Genomic DNA, 24,137 nt, shown 5'->3' with positions numbered 1-24,137 from the left:
CAGCGCTGGAGACCTGGGTTCGATCCCGACTACGGGTGCTGTCTGTACGGAGTTTGTTCATTCTCCCCGTGACCTGGATGTCTTTGGTTTCCTCCCACACTCCAAAGATTTGTAGGTTAGTTGCCTTCGTAAATGTAAAAATTGTCTCTAGTGTGTGTAGGATAGTGTTAGTGTGTGGGGTTCACTGATTGGAGCGGACTCGGTGGGCCGAAGGGCCTGTTTCCACGCTGAATCTCTAAACTAAACTAAACTGAAAATTATTTATGTTTAAGAAGGAACTGCAAACTAAAAATTAACTACCCTCACCATCTGACTAAAGAAGTTCCTCGTCACCTCCTTTCAAAATGTGACGAGTCACTGTAAAAATATTTGCTTAGCATAGCCAAGGTATACAAACGGTCGCTAGGTAAAGGGCAACATTACAAAGTATTCCACGTCAGGTCCTCCCCTTCCCCCTCCCCCCTGCCCCAAAATCCCACCTCCACTCCAACACGCCAAGTCCTCCCTTTATTATTGCCAAGCAATTATCACAGAGTTACTCCAGCACTCTGTGAAATGTCACCTATCCATGTTCTCCACAGATGCTGCCTGACCCGCTGAGTTACCCCAGCACCCTGTGAAACGTCACCTATCCATGTTCTCCACAGATGCTGCCTGACCCGCTGAGTTACTGCAGCACTCTGTGAAATGTCACCTATCCATGTTCTCCACAGATGCTGCCTGACCCGCTGAGTTACTCCAGCACCCTGTGAAACGTCACCTATCCATGTTCTCCACAGATGCTGCCTGACCCGCTGAGTTACTGCAGTACTTTTTTTAACTGTTTTTTATAAACCAGCATCTGCATTTGTGCATGAGTACGTTTCTTGGCTTTGGAAGTGAACATGTGGAGAGACATTACCGTAAGACGGGACAATGTGTTTACATGCACCTGAAACGAACCATCAAAGAGGTAAGAATTGTTGGTGTTTAGGATTATTATTGTCACCTGTACTGAGGTACAGTGAAAGGCTTTGTTTTATGCGCTATGCAATCAGATCAGTTCATACCATACATAAATGCAATCGTCAAACTCCAGTACAACAGGTAGAGTAAAGGGGAAGATACAGAGTGCAGAATATAGTTCTCAGCATTGTAGCGCATCAGTTCCAGAGACAAAGTCCAATGTCCGCAATGGGGCAGAGGTGAATTGGGCAGGGCCCTAGCTTATTGTACCCTTGCTATTGAGGGAGTGCAGCGTAGGTTTACAAGGTTAATTCCCGGGATGGCGGGACTGTCATATGCTGAGAGAATGGAGCGGCTGGGTTTGTGTACTCTGGAGTTTAGAAGGATGAGAGGGTATCTCATTGAAACATATAAGATTGTTAAGGGTTTGGACATGCTAGAGGCAGGAAACATATTCCCGATGTTGGGGGAGTCCAGAACCAGGGGCCATAGTTTAAGAATAAGGAGTAAGCCATTTAGAACGGAGATAAGGAAACACATTTTCTCACAGAGGGTGGTGAGTCTGTGGAATTCTCTGCCTCAGAGGGCGGTTCTCTGGATGCTTTCAAGAGAGAGCTAGATAGGGCTCTTAAAAATAGCGGAGTCAGGGGATATGGGGAGAAGGCAGGAACGGGGTACTGATTGGGGATGATCACATTGAATGGCGGTGCTGGCTTGAAGGGCCAAATGGCCTACTCCAGCACCTATTGTCTATTGTCTATTGTCTATTATGGAGGGACCGTTCAGAAGCCTGATAACAGAGGGCAAGAAGCTGTTCCTGAGTCTGGTGGTGCGCGCTTTCAAGCTCCTGTACCTTCTGCCGGACGGGAGCGGGGAGAAGAAGGAATGACTGGGATGGGACAGGGACAAGTCTTTGATTATGTTGGCTGCTTTTCTGAGGCAGCGTGAAGTGTAGATGGAGGTTTAAACCATAAATCCATCAGAAAAATCACTGAAAATTCTTGGCAGCAATTCATTCACATCAGATGTTCAATTTAAGCTGGAGTGTCACAGTCGCTGAGGTACTTGGCAGATAAAGCTGTGTTTGATTGCGAATAGTTCTAAAAAGAAAATGGGAAGAATCTACCTTCTGTTTCTTTCATAACATTATTGCAACATTCCAGGATGAGTTCAGTTAAGTTTAGTTTAGTTTAGTTTAGTTTAGTTAAGTTGAATGAATGAATTAACAAGTTTATTGGCCAAGTATTCACACACAAGGAATTTGCCTTGGTGCTCCGCCCACAGGTGACAGCGACATACAGTGACAGTTAGGAATGACACATAAAACATTAAACATTAATAAGTTAAGTTAAGATTAGTTTAGTTTAGAGATACAGCGCGGAAACAGGCCCTTCTGCCCCACTGAGTCCGCGCCGACCAGCGATCCCCGCATACTAACACTACCCTACACACACTGGGGACAATTTACATTTATACTAAGCCAATTAACCTACAAACCTAGACGCCTTTGGAGTGTGGAAGGAGTCCAAAGATCTCGAAGAAAACCCACGCAGGTCACTGGGAGAACGTACAAACTTCGTACAGACAGCACCTGTAGTCGGGATCGAACCCTGGTCTCTGGCGCTGTGAGGCAGCAACTCCCACATCCCAAAGGCATGTGCGTTTGTAGGTTAATTGGCTTCTGTAAATTGTCCCTAATGTGTAGGATAGAACTAGTGTGCGGGGTGATCCCTGGTCGGTGCGGACTCGGTTGGTTGAAGGGCCTATCTTTACTCTTTATCTCCAAACACACCAAGTTAAACTACCAGACAGAAATACTGGAGAAACTCAGCGGGTGAGGCAGCATCTATGGAGTGAAGGAACAGGTGACGTTTCGGGTCCAGACCCTTCTTCAGACTGATGTGGGATTGGGGGGGGCGGGAAGAAGAAAGAAAGAGGCAGAGACCGTAGGCTGGGAGAGCTGGAAAGGGGAGGGGAAGGAGGGAGAAAGCAAGGACTACCTGAAATGCCCCACCGTAAATTGGAGGAGCAGCACCTCATATTTCTCTTGGGCAGTTTACACCCCAGCGGTATGAACATTGACTTCTCCAATTTCAGGTAGTCCTTGCTTTCTCCCTCCTTCCCATATTCCTTCGCCCCATAGATGCTGCCTCACCCCCTGAGTTTCTCCAACACTTTTGTCTACGTGCAGGCAGATAAGAAATGGTCTTGGCATCATGTTTGGCATGGACTATGTGGGCTGAAGGGCCTGCTCCCTGTGCTGTACTGGTCTGTTGTATACTGTTGTTATCACATGTAGCGGCCAGCTAAGCTGCAGCAGGTACGTGCTTCATTATTGAGTTGTCAGTACCCGTGACTCTAGATGTGAGTGAGCAGTGCGTGGCTCAGGTGCAGTTATGGAAACATAGACAATAGATGCAGGAGGAGGCCATTCAGCCCTTCGATCCTGCACCGCCATTCATTGTGATCATGGCTGATCATCCACAATCAGTAACCCGTGCCTGCCTTCTCCCCATATCCCTTCATTCCGCAAGCTCCTAGAGCTCTATCTAACTCTCTTTCAAATTCATCCAGACAATTGGCATCGACTGCCTTCTGCGGCAGAGAATTCCACAAATTCACAACTCTCTGGGTGAAAACATTTTTTTTCTCATCTCAGTCCTAAATGGCCTCCCCTTTATTCTAAGACTGTGGCCACTGGTTCCGGACTCGCCAAAACATTGGGAACATTTTTCCTGCATCTAGCTTGTCCAGTCCTTTTACAATGTTGTACGTTTCTGTAAGATTCCCCCTCATCCTTCTAAATTCCAGTGAATACAAGTCTTTCCAATCTTTCCTCATATGATGCATGGAGGTTATGTCATTGACCCGGTACGTCACCCATTCCTTCTCTCCAGAGATGCTGCCTGACCCGCTGAGTTACTCCAGCATTTTGTGTCCTACCCACAGATCTCCAAGTGTTTGGCCTCGCCGATCCCGCCTCGTGAGGAATAACCTCGGGAAAGAGGAGAGGGGAGAAGTTCCGAGACCTCGACTGCCGCCTTTGCCTTTTCGAATTCTTCCTCGGTGGAGTGGTTCCTGGTGAAATGCCGAGAAGCTTTTTTCCCCGAGCCTGGAACTCCTTAGCTCACATTGGCTATATTTAAGAGCCTGCGGCCCTTGTGGCAACCACATGGAGAAATTACATCGCCATGATTTTGCAGGCTCGAAGGGCCGAATGTCAATTTCTATGTTTCATCGTTACATTCACTACTGTCAAGAAAATCGGTGGACTGGTAAAAGTGCTCACACGTGCGGGTGACAACCACACGGGAAATTACATCGCCAACATTCATACTGTCAAGAAAATTACTTAAAAGTTCACGTAATATTTACACGGGAAATTGTAATTACTATTTGTGATTTCTGCAAAATCACAACGTTTGAAAATGGAGTCTGAAGAAGGGTCTCGACCCGAAACGTCACCCCTTCCTTCTCTCCACAGATGCTGCCTGTCCCGCTGAGTTACTCCAGCATTTTGTGTCTACCTTCGATTTAAACCAGCATCTGCAGTTATTTCCTAAACAATTGTATATTTACGAGGATGTTGCCAGGACGGGAGGGTGTGAGCTATCGGCAGAGGTTGTATAGGCTGGGACACTATTCCTTGGAGCGCAGGAGGATGAGGGGAGATCTTATAGAGGTGCATAAAATCATGAGAGGAATAGAACGGGTAGATGCACAGAGTCTCTTTGCCCAGAGTAGGTGAATCGAGGACCACAGGACATAGGTTCAAGGTGAAGGGCAAAAGATTTAATAGAAATCTGAGGAGTAACTTTTTCATACAAAGGGTTGTGGGTGTATGGAACAAGTTGCCAGAGGAGGTAGTTGAGGCTGGGACTATCTCAACGTTTAAGAAACAATTAGACAGGTACATGGATAGGACAGGTTTGGAGGGATCTGGACCAATCATATGCTGAGAGAATGGAACAGCTGGGCTTGTATACTCTGGAGTTTAGAAGGATGAGCGGGGATCTTATTGAAACATGTGAGATTATTAAGGGTTTGGACACACCAGAGGCAGGAAACGTGTTCCCGATGTTGGGGGAGTCCAGAACCAGGGGCCACAGTTTAAGAATAAGGGGTAAGTCATTTAGAATGGAGACGAGGAAACACTTTTTCACCCAGAGAGTTGTGAGTCTGTGAAATTCTCTGCCTCAAAGGGTGGTGGAGGCTGGTTGTCTGGATACTTTCAAGAGAGCTAGATAAGGCTCTTGAAGATAGTAGAGTCAGAGGATATGGGAAGAAAGCAGGAACGAGGTACTGAACGTGGATGATCAGCCGTGATCACATTGAATGGCGGTGCTGGCTCGAAGGGCCGAATGGTCCACTCCTGCACCAATTGTCTATAGTCTATTGCAGTGGTTCCCAACGTGGGGCGTACGCCCCACAGGGGGGCAATTTGATTTTTAAGGGGGGCAATTGAGCGCGACTGAGGTTGGGTGGATACTTTCAATTTTTAGAGGAGCTAGATAGGGCTCTTGAAGATAGTAGAGTCAGAGGATATGGGAAGAAAGCAGGAACGAGGTGCTGAACGTGGATGATCGGAGTTCACTTTTTAAATGATAACAATTGAATGGCGATGCTGGCTCGAAGGGCCGAATGGTCCACTCCTGCACCTATTGTCTATAGTCTATTGTCATTGGCAGGTGGGACTAGTGTAGCTGGGACACGTTGGCTGGTGTGGGCAAGTTGGTCTGAAGGGCCTGTTTCCACGCTGTATCACTCTATGAGTCTATATCGCCTGAATATTAAAGAAGCACATTAAAGTGTTAATCAGCATCTGAAGAAGAGTCTCGACCCAAAACGTCACCCATTCCTTCTATGCAGAGTTTCTGGCTCACTTAGATACCTTGCCTGTGGATAGACACAAAAAGCTGGAGTAACTCAGCGGGACTGGCAGCATCTTTGGAGGGAAGGAATAGGAGACGTTTCGGGTCGAGACCTTTCATCAGTCTGAAGAACTCACTCATTCCTTCTCTCCAGAGATGCTGCCTGTCCTGCTGAGTTACTTCAGCTTTTTTTGTCCATCTTTGGTGTAAACACAATATGTTTAAGAAAGAACTGCAGAAGCTGGAAAAATCGAACGCAGACAAAAAATGCTGGAGGAACTCAGCAGGTGAGGCAGCATCTATGGAGAGAAGGAATAGGCGGAGTTTCGGGTTGAGACCCTTCTTCAGACTGATGTTAGGGGGAAGGGGGGGGGAAGATAGGAAGAGGCGGAGACAGTAGGACTAGTGGGAGAACTGGGAAGGAGGAGTGATGGCAGGGCAGCTTTCTTCTCCCTGCTTTTTCCTGATCCCCCTTCCCAGTTCTCCCACAAGCCCACTGTCCCCGCCTCTTCCTTTCTTCTTCCCGTCCCCCCAACATCAATCTGAAGAAGGGTCTCGACCCAAAACATCGCCTATTCCTTCTCTCCATGGACCCATGCATCACCCGCTGAGATGCATCTCCAGCATTGTTTGTCTCCCTTCCTACACATACGTTGTTACCTGCGGTGTCGGGAGCTGCTCCAGTTCAGTTAATGATGAATGCACTTCCGTCGTATTTTTACTGGTTGCTAGTTCTGTCGAGACCTTATTCTCTGCAGACCTGCGCGGGATGACAAATAAGTGAAGACAAAAATGAGAATCCAGAATTAAATATTTGAGATGGATCGGCCATGATTGAATGGCGGAGTAGACCTGATGGGCCGAATGGCCTAATTCTGCTCCGAACACTAATGAAAGCAGGAAAATGGGGCTGAGAGGGAGAGATAGATCAGCCATGACTGAATGGTGGAGTAGACTCGAGGAGCCGAATGGCCAAATTCTGCTCCTATGAGAATTTATAGGATCTTATAAGATTCAAGATTCAAGAGAGTTTATTGTCATGTGTCCTAGATAGGACAATTACATTCTTGCTTTGCTTCAGCACAACAGAATATAGTAGGCATAAATAAATACAGAACAGATCAGTGTGTCAACAATATACCATAGAATATATATATACACACATAAATTGAGTTTAATAGCCTGATGGCTGTGGGGAAGCAGCTATTCCTGAACCTGGTCGTTGCAGTCTTCAGGTTCCTGTACCTTCTACCTGAAGGTAGCAGGAGATGAGTGTGTGGCCAGGATGATGTGGGTCCTGGATGATGCTGCCAGCCTTTTTGTGGCAGCGACTGCGATAGATCCCCTCGATGGAAGGAAGGTCAGAGCCGATGATGGACTGGGCAGTGTTTACTACTTTTTGTAGTCTTTTCCTCTCCAGGGCGCTCAAATTGCCGAACCAATCCACGATGCAACCGGTCAGCATGCTCTCTACTGTGCACCTGTAGAAGTTTGAGAAAGTCCCCCTTGACATCCCGACTCTCCGTAATCTTCTCGGGAAGTAGAGGCGCTGATATGCTTTCTTTATGATTGCACCAGTGTTCTGAGACCAGGAGAGATCTTCAGAGATGTGCACGCCCAGGAATTTGAAGCTCTTGACCCTCTCCACCATCGACCCGCTTATAAGATAGATAAAAGAGAGAATATTTACCAGAGGAACTCTTGGGAGACAATCCTTTTGGAACACCTTCTCTCTGTGAGCCACGGTTCCTCGGGAGTCCGTGCGCTATTCAAGTTCACCTCCTCCCATTTCTCTATCCGCGGCGGGATAGTGACTAGAGTGGAGAAAGAGAAGATTGTTATTGGCAGGCGAGAGGAGATTATTTAGCCTTCATTCTGATCCCCCCCTCCCCCCAACCCACAGAGTATAAATTATTCAGTGTGTACACAGCCACACCCCCCCCCAAAGAAAATCAGAAATAAATAGAATCACCAGGAACTGCAGATGCTGGAATCTGGAGTGGAAAGACAAAGTGCTGGAGGAACTCAGGGCCGCACGGTGGTGCAGCAGTGGTGTTGATGCCAGAGACCTGGGTTCGAACCTGACTACGGGTGCTGTCTGCGCAGAGTTTGTACGTTCTCCCCGTGACCTGCGTGGGTAAAGGTGTAAGTATGTAGAGCAGAGGGATCTAGGGGCACATGTACCCTTGAAGGGTGCGTCACTGGTGGATAGGGTGGTCAAAATGTCGTTCTGCACATCGGCCTTCATTGGTAACGAGTACAGAAGTTGGGATGTGTAAGAAGGAACGGCAGGTGCTGGTTTACACCAAAGATAGACACAAAATGCTGGAGTAACTCAGCGGGACAGGCAGCATTTCTGGAGAGATGGAATGGGTCGAGGCCCTTCTTGAGTGACTAAGGTTTACTGAAGGTGCAACAAGAGAGCAGATTAGACCTTTCAATGTACAGACAGATTTCATCACAATCTGGGCTCCCTCTTTATAGACAATAGACAATAGCTGCAGGAGTAGGCCATTCGGCCCTTCGAGCCAGCACTGCCATTCAATGTGATTGGATTGGGGTCGGAGAGGAATTTCCCGGATTTTTTTCCCGAATTGGACCTGGGTTTTTATCCGGTTTTTTGCCTCCCCCAGGAGATCACGAGGTTCTTGGGGTGGAGAGGGGTGATAGCGGTATAAGGGGGAGGGTAGTGTCTTGTGTTCTGTGTCTTGTGTCTACTGTTTGTGGGTAAGTGTGTCTGTTTAGTGTTCAGCCATGAGCGAATGGCGGTGCGGGCTCGATGGACCTGGTGGTCTACTCTCGCACCTACTTTCTATGTTTCTATGTTTCTATCATGGCTGATCATCCCCAATCAGTACCCTGTTCATGCCTTCTCCCCATATCCCCTGACTCCACCATCTTTAACAGCCCTATCTAGCTCTCTCTTGAAAGTATCCAGAGAACCGGCCTCCACCGCCCTCTGAGGCAGAGAATTCCACACTCACAACTCTCAGAGAAAGTGTTTCCTCGTCTCCGTTCTAAATGGCTTACCCCTTATTCTTGAACTATGGTTCTGGACTTCCCCAACATCGGGAACATGTTTCCTGCCTCTAGAGTGTCCAAACCCTTAATACTCTTATATGTTAAAATAAATCTCCTCATAGAAACATAGAAAATAGGTGCAGGAGGAGGCCATTCGGCCCTTCGAGCCAGCACCGCCATTCGTTGTGATCATGGCTGATCATCCCCAATCAATAACCCGTGCCTGCCTTCTCTCCATATCCCTTGATTCCACTAGCCCCTGGAGCTCGGTCTAACTCTCTCTTAAATCCATCCAATGATTTGGCCTCCACTGCTTCTGTGGAAGGGAATTCCACAAATTCACAACTCTCTGGGTGTAAACGTTTTTTCTCACCTCAGTCTTAAATGGCCTCCCCTTTATTCTAAGACCCCTGGTTCTGGACTTGCCCAACATTGGGAACATTTTGCCTGCATCTAGCTTGTCCAGTCCTTTTATAATTTTATATGTTTCTATAAGATCCCCCTCATGCTTCTAAACTCCAATGAATACAAGCCTAGTCTTTTCAATCTTTCCTCACATGACAGTCCCGCCATCCCAGGGATCAATCACGTGAACCTACGCTGCACTGCCTGAATCACAAGGATGTCCTTCCACAAATTAGGGGACCAAAACTGCACACAATACTCCAGATGTGGTCTCACTAGGGCCCTGAATAACTGCAGAAGGACCTCTTTGCTCCTATACTCAACTCCTCTTGCCATTCGCTTTCTTCACTGTCTGCTGTACCTGCATGCTTACTTACAGAGACATGCAGGCTGTCAATGCCCAGACTCACTGCAAGGTGGCGCTGTGATGCTAAATCCTCTTATAAACCATATAACCATATAACAATTACAGCACGGAAACAGGCCATCTCGACCCTTCTAGTCCGTGCCGAACACATAATCTCCCCTAGTCCCATATGCCTGCGCTCAGACCATAACCCTCCATTCCCTTCCCATCCATATAACTATCCAATTTATTTTTAAATGATAAAAACGAACCTGCCTCCACCACCTTCACTGGAAGCTCATTCCACACAGCTACCACAGCTACTTCTTACAAGGTAAATTCCTGGGATGGCGGGACTGTCATATGCTGAGAGAAAGGAGCGGCTGGGCTTGTACACTCTGGAGTTTAGAAGGATGAGAGGATATCTTATTGAAACATATAAGATTGTTAAGGGTTTGGACACGCTAGAGGCAGGAAACATGTTCCCGATGTTGGGGGAGTCCAGAACCAGGGGCCACAGTTTAAGAATAGGGGGTAAGCCATTTAGATCGGAGATGAGGAAAGACTTTTTCTCACAGAGAGTCGTGAGTCTGTGGAATTCCCTGCCTTAGAGGGAGGTGGAGGCAGAGAGAGCTAGATAAAGCTCTTAAAAATAGCGGAGCCAGGGCATATGGGGAGAAGGCAGGAACGGGGTACTGATTGGGGATGATCAGCCATGATCACATTGAATGGCGGTGCTGGCTCGAAGGGCCAAATGGCCTACTCTGCACCTATTGTCTATTGTCTTCTCCATTTTGAGTCATTGTTAGAATTTTAACTTTGGTCTCTGGAACTACAATAAATGTCTTGTTTAGTTGAGTTAGTTTATTGTCACGTGTACCGAGGTACAGTGAAAAGCCTTTGTTGCGGGCTAACCAGTCAGCAGAAAGGTTAATGCCGTTTAGGACTGAGATGAGGAAAAACTTTTTCACCCAGACAGTTGTGATATTGTGGTATTCTCTGCCACAGAAGGCAGTGGAGGCCGATTCTCTGGATGCTTTCAAGAGAGAGTTAGATATAGTTCTTCGGGCAAATGGAATCAAGGGATATGGGGAGAAAGCAGGAACAGGATATTGATTTAGCATGACCAGCCATGATATTGAATGGCCGTGCTGGTTTGAAGGGCCGAATACTATTTTCTATGTATGCATGATTACAATCGAGCCATTTACAATGTACAGATACACAGATAGAAGGAAGGAGATGAGGAGGAATTTCTTTAGTCATAGGGTGGTGAATCTGTGGAATTTGTTGCCTCAGACGGCTGTGGGTATTTTTAAGGCAGAGATAGATAGATTCTTCATTAGTACGGGTGTCAGGGCTTATGGGGAGAAGGCAGGAGAATGGGGTGAAAGGGAGAGATAGATCAGCCATGATTGAATGGCGAAGTAGACTTGATGGGCCGAATGGCCTAAGTCTGCTCCTATCGCATGAACTTATGAACACGGTAAAGGACACCAAAATGTCACCCCATCGCCGTCCTAACCTCTCTCTGATATTCTTTTCTATTCAAACCAAATCAAATGAATCAAATATGTGGAGGCAGGTGCAGCACTATCTCACATGGATCACATTTATCTTGCATTAAATGTTCTACCCTTTATCCTGCATCTGGGCATGGAGGTCGGTTTCAATGTAATCAGATGCAGTCTTTACTTTGACCGGACAGCAAGCTTTTCACTGTACCTCGGTACACGTGACGATAATAAACTGAACTATAACTAAACTCAACACAACAAAGACAAGAGACAAACTTCTATTTTCCCTTTGACTGATTGGATTAAGTTTCCATTAAAAACTTATTTTCCCCCCCATAAACTTAGCGGAAGCTATTCTCTGCTCAGACATTTGTTGTATTTTTGTGAAGACCGAATCTTCTGGCATTTAACAAAATGTAAGGATGGAAAAAATATACACAGTATATAGAGAGGAGGAGGAATTTTATTTAGTCAGAGGGTAGTGAATCTGTGGAATTCATTGCCACAGACGGCTGTGGAGGCCAAGTCAATGGATATTTTGAAGGCAGAGATAGATAGATTCTTGATTACTACGGGTGTCAGGGGTTGCGGGGAGAAGGCAGGAGAATGGGGTTACGAAGGATAGATCAGCCACGATTGAATGGTGTAGACTTGATGGGCCAAATGGCCTAATTCTACTCCTATTCCTTAGTATGTACTAGATTAGTGTGGATCAGGAATCATTCCCACGCCGACCATCGATCACCCGTTCACACTAATTCTACATGATCCCATTTTCTTATCCAATCCCTGCACACTAGCAACAATTTATAGAAGCCAATTAACCTACAAACCCGCACGTCTTTGGGATGTGGGAGGAAACCGGAGCGCCCGGAGGAAACTCACGTGGTCGTGGTGAGTGCGTGCACGCTCCACACAGACAGCACCCGAGATCAGGATCGAACCGGGGTCTCTGGATGCGCTGAGAGGCAGCAGCTCTATCAGCCGCGCCACTGTGTTGGACCTGCTTGTGGTTGAGGAATTAACAGCGGGGCAGCCATCAATGCTTTCAAAACTCTCTCCTTGACAGCACAGCAGAAGAAACAGCATGGGAAAGGCCTGGGATAGAGCGGATGTGGAGAGGATGTTCCCACTAGTGGGAGAGCCTAGGACTAGAGGTCACAGCTTCAGAAGTAAATCAGAATCAGAATCACACTTTATACGCCAAGTATGTTTTGCAACATACGAGGAATTTATTTCAGGAAGGAGATGAGGAGGAATTACTTTAGCCAGAGGGTGGTGAATCTGTGGAATTCATTCCCACAGAAGGCTGTGGAGGCCAAGTCAGTGGACATATTTAAGGCAGATATTGGTTAGCACAGGTGTCAGAGGTTATGGGGAGAAGGCAGGAGAATGGGGTTGGGAGGGTTGGCAGAGATCAGCCATGATTGAATGGTGGAGTAGACTCGATGGGCCGAATGGCCTAATTTGGCTCTTATCACATAAACTTATGGAAAGGAGAAAAAATGGATGGGGAGATGGGCATAGAGTACGCTGCAATATAGCTGCACTTCCCACGTGAATTGGCCCTCAGTCACGGTGAGATAGAGGCTGGGAATCAGTCCCGTCATCCCCACATGCACGTCATACATGATCACATGGCTTCACATGTGGTTTCACAGGCCGTTATGCTCCTGAAAAACAGCACGGAAATTTAACATAGAAGTTTCCTCCCACATTCCCAAGACGTACAGGTTTGTAGGTTCATTGCCTTCTGGAAATTATCCCTAGTGCGTGTAGGATAGAACTAGTGAACGGGTGATCGCTGGTCGGCGCGGGCCCGGCGGGTCGAAGGGCCTCTTTCCACGTTGTATCTCTAAACTGAATTAAACTCGACTAAAGCCTCTTCACCACCCAATCAAAGAGTGTTGCCACGTTCAAGGAACGATAGAGTTGAGGCTGAATACAGACACAAAAAGCTGGAGTAACTCAGCGGGACAGGCAACATCACTGGAGAGAAGGAACAGGTGCTATTTTGGGTCGAGACAATAGACAATAGGCGCAGGAGTTGGCCATTTGGCCCATCAAGCCAGCACCGCCATTCAATGTGATTATGGCTGATCATTCCCAATTAGTACCCCGTTCCTGCCTTCTCCCCATATCCCCTGATTCCGCTATCTTTAAGAGCCCTATCTAGCTCTCTCTTGAAAGTGTCCAGAGAACCGGCCTCCACTGAGGCGGTGGAGGCCAGTGGAGGCCAGAGGCCAGACTATGTGTGAAAAAGTGTTTCCTCATCTCCGTTCTAAATGGCTTACCCCTTATTCTTAAACTGTGGCCCCTGGTTCTGGACTCCCCCAACATCGGGTACATGTTTCCTGCCTCTAGCGTGTCCAAACCCTTAATAATCTTATATGTTTCAATCAGATGCCCTCTCATCCTTCTAAACTTCAGAGTGTACAAGCCCAGCCGCTCCATTCTCTCAGCATATGACAGTCCCGCCATCCCAGAGTGTACTAGCCTTGTTCAGACTGAGAGTCAGGGGAGATGGAGAGGTGCATAGAACAAATGAATGAAAGGTATGCAAAAGGACAAATCAAAGCCAGCGATGGTGATCCAGGAATAGTGGAGCTCACAATGGTCCATTGTTGGCTGTGGGGAAGGTGATAACGAGTGACACAGACAGTGAAAATCGGCAGGGCGACAATGAAACTAGTACGCCGACTCGGTCAGAAGATGGACGGAGGGAGAGAGAGAAAGAAAGCGGATGCAATGTTTACTTGATGTTCCTAGAAAAATCAATATTCATATTTTTACTACAATATTCATAGTTTTGGTGTATCTTTGGTGTAAACCAGCATCTGCAGTTCCTTCCTACAGATGGAGTAGAAACACTAGGTCTCTCTATTCCTCCACATGTCTTAATGGCCAACCAGCCCCTTCATCTGCCTGATCTAGGCTTCCCAAAGTGAATCGACTTGCATTAAAATCTGAACTATAGAGATTCAATTAGCTGATGTAAAACGATTTTTAATACATTAAAATCATGGCATGTCCCGTGTATATTAATGGATGCCTATAATTAATAGACTGCTATAAATGTCTATTTAAAATGTACCTCTTTCACAATCTCCTTGCAAATTGTCCCATTACAGCAGGGACATTGCGGGCCGAAGGGCCTGTGCCTGGGCTGCACTGTATGTTCAAAAAATGGAAACAATATTTTTTTTCTCAAACATTGATTACTGATTAATACACCTGATTCATTGTTTTGTTTAATCATACGGGTCATGAGATGAAAAGATCGGGTAGATGCAGAGAGTCTCTTGTCCAGAGTCTGGGAATCGAGGACCAGAGGACATAGGTTTAAGGTGAAGGGGAAAAGATTTTATAGGAATCCGAAGGGTAACATTTTCACACAGAGGGCGGTGGGTGTACGGAACTAGCTGCCGGAGGAGGTAGTTGAGGCAGGGACTATCCTAACCTTTATGAAACAGTTAGACAGGTACATGGATAGGATAGTTTTGGAGGGATATGGACCAAACACGGGCAGGTGAGACTAGTGTAGCTGGGGCATGTTGGCCGGTGTGGGCAAGTTGGGCTGAGGGGCCTGTTTCCACGCTGTATCACCCTATGACTCTTTAACTGATTTGCTTAGAAATGTAATACGCTATTTTTAAATGTTTTTTATGTGTCTAAAGTTAACATTCATTAATCATCAATGACATTTCTACTGCATTAATGTCACTCTATGAAGTCTCACTGCATGTGACTTTAAAATGACAGTAAATTATTCACCCCGAGTCCTTCACGATCAACATATCCCACCTGACAGCACAACAGAATTTAGCCAACTACAATACTAATATTTAATGACATAGAGTGCTGGCATATCTCAGCGGGTCAGGCAGCATCTGTGAACAACATGGATAGGTGACGTTTCACAGAGAGCTGGGGTAACTCAGCGGGTCAGGCAGCATCGCTGGACAACATGGATAGGTGACGTTTCAGGTCGGGAATCTTCTGAGGCAGGATCCCAACCCAAATCGTCACCTATCCATGTTTTCCGGAGATGCTGCCTGTCCCACTTAGCTACTCCAGCACTTTGTATCTTTTTTGTTGTTGTAAGCCAGCATCTGCAGTTCCTTATTTCTACAAAATATTTCACGTTTAATTTCATTATAAAAAATGTGGTCAAGGCCTCTAATTGAAATGAAATACACGTCACATCATAAATCCCCACTTAACCAATGGTTATTCAAAACAACATAACAAGGGTGAAAAAAATCCCAGCGATGTTAACATAAATCAGTGATAATTGATAGTTGACTGCCTGGGGCGGCACGGTGACGCAGCGGGTAGAGCTGCTGCCTCACAGCACCAGAGACCCAGGTTCAATCCTGACCTCAGATCCTGTCTGTGTGTGGAGTTTGTACGTTCTCCCCGTGACCACGTGGGTTTACTCCGGGTGCTCCGGTTTCCTCCCACATCCCAAAGTCGGGCGGGTTTGTAGGCAAATTGCCCACTAGTGTGCAGGGAGTGGATGAGAAAGAGGGAGAACATGGAACCAGTGTGAGCAGCTGATCGAAGGTCGGTGTGGTCTCAGTGGGCCGAAGGGCCTGTTTACGTGCTGTATCTCTATACTAAACGGTAAGAGGGCGGTGGAGACCGGTTCTCTGAATACTTTCAAGGGAGAGCTAGATAGGGCTCTTAAAGATAGCAGGGTCAGGGGATATGGGGAGAAGGCAGGAACGGGGTACTGATTGTGGATGATCAGCCATGATCACATTGAATGGCGGTGCTGGCTCGAAGGACCAAATGGCCTACTCCTGCGCCTATTGTCTATTGTCCAAATTAAACTTAGCAAACATTTATCATGCCAAAGAGGGTGAACAATTTCAAGGCAACTGATTTTCCTGAAATAATTATTTTTTTGTTCTAATATAGTTTAAGTTATTCATTTCATGAGATAATCAGGCTGGTGGGGCGTCACGGTGGAGCAGCGGTAGAGTTGCTGCCTCACAGCGCCAGAGACCCGGGTTCCATCCCGACTACGGGTGCTGTCTGTACGGAGTTTGCACGTTCTCCCCGTGACCTGCGTGGGTTTTCTCCGATATCTTCAGTTTCCTCCCACACTCCAAAGACGTGCAGGTTTGTAGGTTAATTAGCTTTGTATGAATGTAAAATGTTCCTAGTGGGTGTAGGATCGGGTTAGTGTGCGGGGATCGCTGGTCAGCACGGACTCGGTGGGCCGAAGGGCCTGTGTCTTCGCTGTATCTCTAAACTGAATAAGCTAAAAATTCATGAGCTTCATCAAATAAAGGAACTTCTGCAATGTGAAACTCCAAAGTTACTTGTATTTAAGCAAACGTCTATAAAAATATCGCACAAATAAGACAAACATAATTCATGATCTATAAAATGCAAATACAAATACATGTAAATGCAGAAACAATGTGATTCATTTTATTTACTAAATAATTTAAATTCTTTTATGCTCAAACATTTAAATTTGTCGGCATTGTATTACAAAAGTAAAAATGATTAAAGGCACAAAATAACAAATGTTTAGGTTCAAGAAATAAAATTTAAAGAATCAGAAAATTTTGGAAAAACGAAAGTTTCAATGAGACCATTCTAAGGGATAGGATATACAGGCATTTGGATGGACAAAAGCTGATTACGGATAGTCAACGTGGTTTTTGTACGTGAGAGGTCATGTCCCACAAATCTAATTGAGTTTTTTTGAAGATGCAACCAAAATGGTTGATGAGGTCAGAGCTGGAGATGTTGATTTCAGCAAGGCGTTCGACAAGGTTCCGCATGATAGGCTGCTCTGGATGGTTAGATCGCATGGGATCCATGGAAAGATAACTGAATGGTTTGGAAATTGGCTTCATGGAAGGAAGCTGAGGCAGATAGTGGAAGAAAGGAACTGCAGATGCTGGTTTACACCGAAGATAGACACAAAATGCTGGAGTGACTCAGCAGGACAGGCAGCATCTCTGGAGGGAAGGAATGGGCGACGTTTCAAGTCAAGACCCTACTCCAGGAAGGTTGCTCTTTGGACTGGAGGCCTGTGACTAGTAGTGTGCCTCAGGGTCCGGTGCTCGGCCCATTGCTGTTTGTCATCTACATCAATGATTTGGACGAGAATGTACATGGCATGATTAGCGGTTGTGGAGAACGTATCGAATGAAATGTCTGCACCCTTATGCATTGTGGTGCCTTTTCCTAAGGATTCATGTAAAACCTAAGACTGACACAAAAAGGCTGGAGTAACTCAACGGGACAGGCAGCATCACTGGAGAGAAGGAATGGGTGACGTTTTGGGGTCGAGATTCGATAGGTCACCTAAAATGTAAACATCTAGGCAGAATTGTAGGGGAACTTATAATAATGTTAATGTCCACAGAATATAATGAAAGAATTCAGGATTTGTTAGCTTCATACCAGCATCCAAGGAGGGTCTATGGAGGGATTTGACACTCTGAGTATTTTGCTCAATTTCTACTTTGATTAGATCTTGGTCATCGTGGTCTTTGCTAAAGGAGGTTGGTTTAGTCGCTTCCCCTCTTGAGATAACGTCAGATTTCTTTGTCTTACTACTGCTGGTCATTGCTGGCTTCATAAGGTCCATGAGATCCAGCGCTGGTGATAGAACTGCAATATTAAAGGCTGTTATTAAAAACGTTAATGAGCACTTTGCCAACGTAGTAACGCTTTGACTGACTGATCGATCGATTGATTGAAAGACACCGCGTGGAAACAGGCCCTTCGCCCCATCTGGTCCATGCCGACCACTGATCACCCATTCACACTGGTTGCACGTTCTATGTTCCATGAGCAAATTGAAGGGGACAATTAACCTACAAACCCGCACGTCTTTGGGATGGATGGGTGTGGGGGGGGGGGAATCGGTTTGGTTTAGAGATACAACATGAAAACAGGCTCTTCGGCCCACCGGTTCCACGCCGACTATCGATCACCCATTCACACTAGTTCCATGTTATCCCACTTTCTCATCCACTCACCTACACACTAGGGGGCAATTTACAGAGGGACCGGTTAACCTACAAACCCGCACGTCTTTGGGATGGGGGAGGAAAGCGGAGCAACCGGGAGAAAACCTGTGCGGTCACAGGGAGAACATGCAAACTCCACACAGACAGCACCCGAGGTCTAGGTCGAACCAGGGTCTCTGGCGCCGTGAGGCAGCGGCTCTACCCGCTGCCAGTTGACTTACATCGGTTTTCTTGTGGAAATATTTTGATGACAGCGTTTCAACCTCTCTGTCTTTATCTTTAAGATTAGTCCCCAGGAGAGCAGATTGTTGTCCGTGGATGACAGAAACTTCTGGAACATTTACTGTACAAGTCTGCAAACATGTAATTGACAGGCTGGGGCTCTGTGTGCTTTGATCCTGAGCGTCTGATGTAGACAGTGTTTCCAAACCAGCAATGTGAAGCGGAAACATATAAATGACCTTCCAGCTCCATAGAAACTGTTTAAAAAATCTGATAGTTACGTTCAGTTACGTTCAAATTAGTTCAGAGATACAGCGCGGAAACAGGCCCTTCGGTCCACTGAGTCCACGCCAACCAGCGATCCCCGCACACTAACACTATCCTACACACACACACAAGGGACAATTTTTACATATTCACCAAGTCAATTAACCTACAAATCTGTACGTCTTTGCAATAGACAATAGATAGCAATGTTACAAAATTTTGAGATTTAAAAAATCAAGTCTGCAATTTATCCCATCAGATAAAGCATAACAATATGTTTAATTTGACACCTAATTCACTTTCATATCTCAAGTAATAAAAAAGTTATGGCCATTTTCATACTCGGAAATTAGCATCTTGTTCCCTATTGATTTTCTATGGACATAACAAAAAAGCTGTGATCATGGACAGTCAAAAGCCCATAACCTTCTTAAAAATTAAGAGAACTGAATGAAATTTTCAGTTATCATAGATTGAACCATTCTGAAACAAATATAAAATAATCTTACTTGGATGACCTGAAATTAAAGCATATAATTAGTTAGTTACCCAATTGTAGCTAATTTCAAACTTCAATTACTAGATCTAAACATCTATCCATTTCTTAATAAATGATTAACATTTTTAAATAGCCTAAGTGTCCAAATAATATTCACAAATAATTCACAATAAAACATGATTTTTAAATCTCATTTACATCAATTTATAGGCCAAATGGAAGGAATTTAGTGTTCAATTGCTGTAAATTAAAGTCAATTTAAATCGGCTTTCTAGTGGGTTCCTGTGAACGCGCTGGTTTAGAACGTTCACATTGCGCTGGATTTGTGCCGTCAAATGCCCAGAAAAATACTGCAGGATATAAAGAGCCCAAAATGAGCTACTCGCTATAGTAAACTTTATATACAGGGTTCATAAGAAGAAGCCCCTTTTAATGTAAAAATAAGGTACATACCTTTAATTGTTTGCTTTATAAAACCCTGGGGCTGCGAGAGGTCGCGGGTTTAGAGAGTGATTTTTAAACTACTATAACTATTATACAAGGCCATAAAAACTAATAATACCTTTTGCGATGGGGTCTTTCAGCGATTTTCCGTTAATGATTTACTAGGCTGAACATTTTCGATTGCAACAGCCTAGTAAAAATCGCATTTTAAACCCACCCCCTCTAAACAGCGCCAAAATCACGCACACGGGGTGGGGCAGATTCTCATCGAAGATTCAGGTAGGTTTTGTATCATACCTACAATAGACAATAGGTGCAGGAGTAGGCCATTCAACCCTTCGAACCAGCATCGCCATTCAATGTGTTCATGGCTGATCATCCTCAATCAGTGCCCTGTTCTCCCCATATCCCCTGACTCCGCTATCTTTAAGAGCCCTATCAAGCTCTCTCTTGAAAGTATCCAGAGAACCGGTCTCCACCGCACTCTGAGGCAGAGAATTCCACAGACTCACAACTCTCTGTGTGAAAAATCCGTTCTAAATGGCTTACTCTTTATTCTTAAACTGTGGCCCCTGGTCCTGGACTCCCCCAACACCGAGAACATATTTCCTGCCTCTAGCGTGTCCAAACCCTTAATAATCTTATATGTTATTGAGGAAACCGAAGATCGCGGAGAAAACCCGCTCAGGTCATGGAGAGAACGTACAAACTCCATTCAGACAAGCACCTGTAGTCAGGATAGAACCTGGGTCTACAGTGCTGCAAGCGCTGTAAGGCAGCAACTCTACCGCTGCTCCACCTGTGACGCCACTTTCAAGCTATGATGTACCTGCACTCCTCGATCCATCTGCTCGACACACTACCGATCTACCTGTGGCACTATGTTCAGGCAACTATTTACCTGCACTCATAGATCCCTCCATAACACTCCCCAGAGCCCTACCATTCACTGTGAAAGTCCTGCCCTGGTTCGACTTCCTAAGTCATTCTTCGTTCTTTAGCATTGTCAGTTGGTGCAAGGCAAAATATTTTGGTTGAACTCATAAAGTGGTGCGATTTGATAGATGAATATTGGGTTATTTTTATACAAAATTACCTTTTGATAAACTGCCGGAATTAAATTGACGACTGCTTTTCAGTCCTCTGATTTCATTTTCTATTAGACTCAAATGAAGCAAATGTAAAATGGATGACAGACACGATCCTTTCAGATGGGATAGGCTAAAATGACCCTGAATGGCCTTGTCACAGAGGCTGTTTAATCCATTACAATTGGACCCGTCTCACAGACACATTCATCAAAAGCTACTGAAACAACTCTTCGATCTTCTACAGACTGCTTGTGCCCGTCACACGAAGGGTGGTGGGTGTATGGAACAAGCTGCCAGAGGAGGTAGTTGAGGGTGGGACTATCCCAACGTTTACGAAACCATCAGACAGGTGCATGGATAGGCCAGGTTTGGAGGGATATGGACCAAACGCGGGCAGGTGGGACTAGTGTAACTGGGACATGTTGGCCGGTGTGGGTAAGCCGGGCTGAAGGGCCTGTTTCCACACTGTATCACTCTACAGACAGAAAGGAACTGCACATGTTGGTTTACACTGAAGACAGACACAAAATTCTGGAGTAACTCAGGTCAGGCAACAGCTCTGGGGAAAAGGAATAGATGATGTTTTGAGTCAAGTCCCTTGATGATGAGTCTGAAGAAAGGTCTCAACCTGAAACGTCACCTATCCATGTTCTCCACAGATGCTGCCTGACACGCTGAATTACTCCAGCATTTTATGCCTATCTTCGTCTTGATTGTAATCAAGTATCAGTGTTGTTTAAGAGGCTTTGTATGTGGATATGTAGGGAATGGAAGGATATGGATTATGTGCAGGCAGATAAGAGTTGGTCTTGACATCATGTTCGGCACAGACAATATGGGCCGAAGGGCCTTTTCCTGTCCTGGCCTGTTCTGTCTTAGCAATGAAATTCTAACTTGTTGCAGCTTTACAGGCCCATTAGAGTTTAGAGTTTCAATTAGTATTGTCGCATGCACCGAGGTACAGTGAAAAGCTTGTGTTGCGTGCTAACCAGGCAGCGTAAAACTCAACGATATACAATACTTTACCAATTAAACTAAGCACGTTTAATGCTAAATGGACAGATTATTTATTAAATGTTCCTCAGACTGAAGAAGGGCCTCGACCCGAAATGTCACCCATTCCCTCTCTCTGCCTGTCCCGCTGAGTTGTTCCAGCACTTTGTGTCTATCTTCAGAATTATTTATCATCTACCTGTCTTGTATGGCAAGATTAATCGTGAGGCTTTTAACAATTGGTTTTAAATAGAACACATGCGTTGCTTTGATATGAATGTAGATCATGATGAATTAATGATGCCCATGCTGACCTCAATGCTGTGGCTCTGGAGTTACAAGCTGTTGGCTTTACCTTGCAGTATCAACGGGGCAGCACCGTGGTGCAGCGGTAGAGTTGCTGCCTTACAGTGCTTGCAGCACCAGAGACCCGGGTTCGATCTCGACTACGGGTGCAGTCTGTACGGAGTTTGTACGTTCTCCGCGTGGGTTTTCTCCGAGATCTCCGGTTTCCTCCCACACTCCGAAGACGTACAGGTTTGTAGGTTAGTTGGCTTGGCATAAATGTAAAAATTGTCCTTGTGTGTGTAGGGTAGTGTTAATGTGCGGGGATCGCTGGTCGGCGTGGACCCGGTGGGCTGAAGGGCCTGTTTCCGTGCTGTGCCTCTAAACTAAACTAACACTAGACAGATCAGTGATTGAAGGACATGGCTATCTGAGAACATAAGGCAGATCATATTGGGTGTAAGGCAACCCAGATTAATTAGACTGAATGCCAAATGTATTTGAGTGTAGTTTCTAGATACAGCGTGGAGACTGAATCCGTCACCCTGTACACCAGTTCTATCCCACAGGCACTAGGAACAATTTAAAGAAGCCAATCGACCTATAAACCTGCACGTCTTTGGAGTGTGGGAGGAAACCGGAGCACCTGGAGAAAACCCACGCAGGTCACGGGGAGAAAGTACAAACTCCGCACAGGCAGCAGCCGTAGTCAGGATCAAGTCTGGGTCTCTGGAGCTGTGAGGCAACAGTTCTACCGCTGCGCCACCGTGCCACCCACTCTTTGTATAACATCCACAGAAGATACACCTCTCCAGTGTCAGATTGCATTCAATAAAGAAACCTTAATAGTGTGGTATTAATGACACCAAAACACAAGCTTATTAGATACTAATGACATCGTAATTATCATGAAGATCAATTCCAATTTCCAAATACACAGGCTGATTATATTGTGTGTACGAAGGAACTGCAGATGCTGGTTTAAACCGAAGATAGTCACTAAATGCTGGAGTAACTCAGCGGGACAGGCAGCGTCTCTGGAGAGGGAACGGGTGACATTTCAGTCGAGACCCTTCTTCAGACTGAGAAAGAGTCTCGACTCGAAACGTCACCCATTCCTTCTCTCATGAGACGCTGCCTGTTACTCCAGCAAATTGTGATCATGTTATTTGTTGTATATTGATCTGAAATACAACACAATTTGTATCATTATGAATATAAATATATTATTTATTAATATTATTATTACAACAATATTAATAATAATAATAATAAACACAAACAATAATAATAATAACAATAATAATATTATCAATATTATTAATATAATTACTATGGTTATTGGTTATTATTATTAGTAGTAATAATATTATTGTTATTACTATTAATATAATAATAATTATTATTTATTATTATTATTGTTTATTATTATTATTATTATTATTAATATTATTACGATGAGGATTATTATTATTTATAATAATATTATGATTACTATTATTAATACTATCATTATTATTACTATCGTTATCATCAATATTATGATTATTATCAATAATATTATTACTATAATTAATTATTATCAATATTATTACTATTATGATTATTGTTGTTATTATAAATATTATTAATATTATTATTACTATGATTATTTTTGTTATTATTATTATTTTTGGTGTTATAATTTATCACATAAAAGATAATTATAATTTAATATAATGATAGTTTAATATATTGCTAATGATAATGTAATAATGAAGATATGATTGTAATGATTCTAGTGGAGATGTGGTAATGCCGGGAGCTCTTCCTGGTTCACTATTACCTGCTGTGTTTGATGTTGCTGTATGCGACTTGCTGTCTGTTTTTGTTTCCAGCAGGAAGTCATCTATGGAAGGGCTCAGGAGAGGTCGGCTCTCCTGCTGTTCATTCACCAGCTAAAAATAGAAAGCAAAGCCGCAGTTAGAAACTGAACCATCCCACCACAGCCAGAGAGCAGTGCTGAACTACTATCTACCTGCTTGGTGACCCTCAGACTATCCTTGATCAGACTTTGCTGGCTTTACCTTGCACTAAACGTCATTCCCTTATCATGTATCTGTACACTGTAAATGGCTCGATTGTAATCCTGTGTGGGGAGGAACTGCAGATGCTGTTTTAAACCGAAGATAGACACTAAAAACTGGAGTAACTCAGCGGGACAGATGACATCTCTGGAGAGAAGGAATGG

General features: G+C 44.8%; 1 protein-coding gene across 1 annotated transcript in view; it reads right to left on the bottom strand.

The window, feature by feature from the left end:
- pex5la (peroxisomal biogenesis factor 5-like a) overlaps positions 1-24,137 on the bottom strand; it is a 99,310-nt gene that overhangs the window by 11,953 nt on the left and 63,220 nt on the right. The window contains exons 2-7 of the mRNA XM_055645326.1: positions 23,733-23,844; positions 17,535-17,744; positions 7,507-7,630; positions 6,469-6,576; positions 4,190-4,281; positions 3,975-4,057 (exon numbers count right to left, since the gene is read on the bottom strand). Coding sequence (XP_055501301.1) covers positions 3,975-4,057; positions 4,190-4,281; positions 6,469-6,576; positions 7,507-7,630; positions 17,535-17,744; positions 23,733-23,844 — 729 coding nt within the window. The remainder of the gene's footprint in view (positions 1-3,974; positions 4,058-4,189; positions 4,282-6,468; positions 6,577-7,506; positions 7,631-17,534; positions 17,745-23,732; positions 23,845-24,137) is intronic.

This window comes from Leucoraja erinacea, chromosome 14 (genome assembly GCF_028641065.1).
Source record: "Leucoraja erinacea ecotype New England chromosome 14, Leri_hhj_1, whole genome shotgun sequence".
In the NCBI taxonomy this organism is placed as follows: domain Eukaryota; kingdom Metazoa; phylum Chordata; class Chondrichthyes; order Rajiformes; family Rajidae; genus Leucoraja; species Leucoraja erinaceus.
Note: the sequence above shows the minus strand (reverse complement) of the source record. Positions and strands in the feature narration are given on the sequence as shown.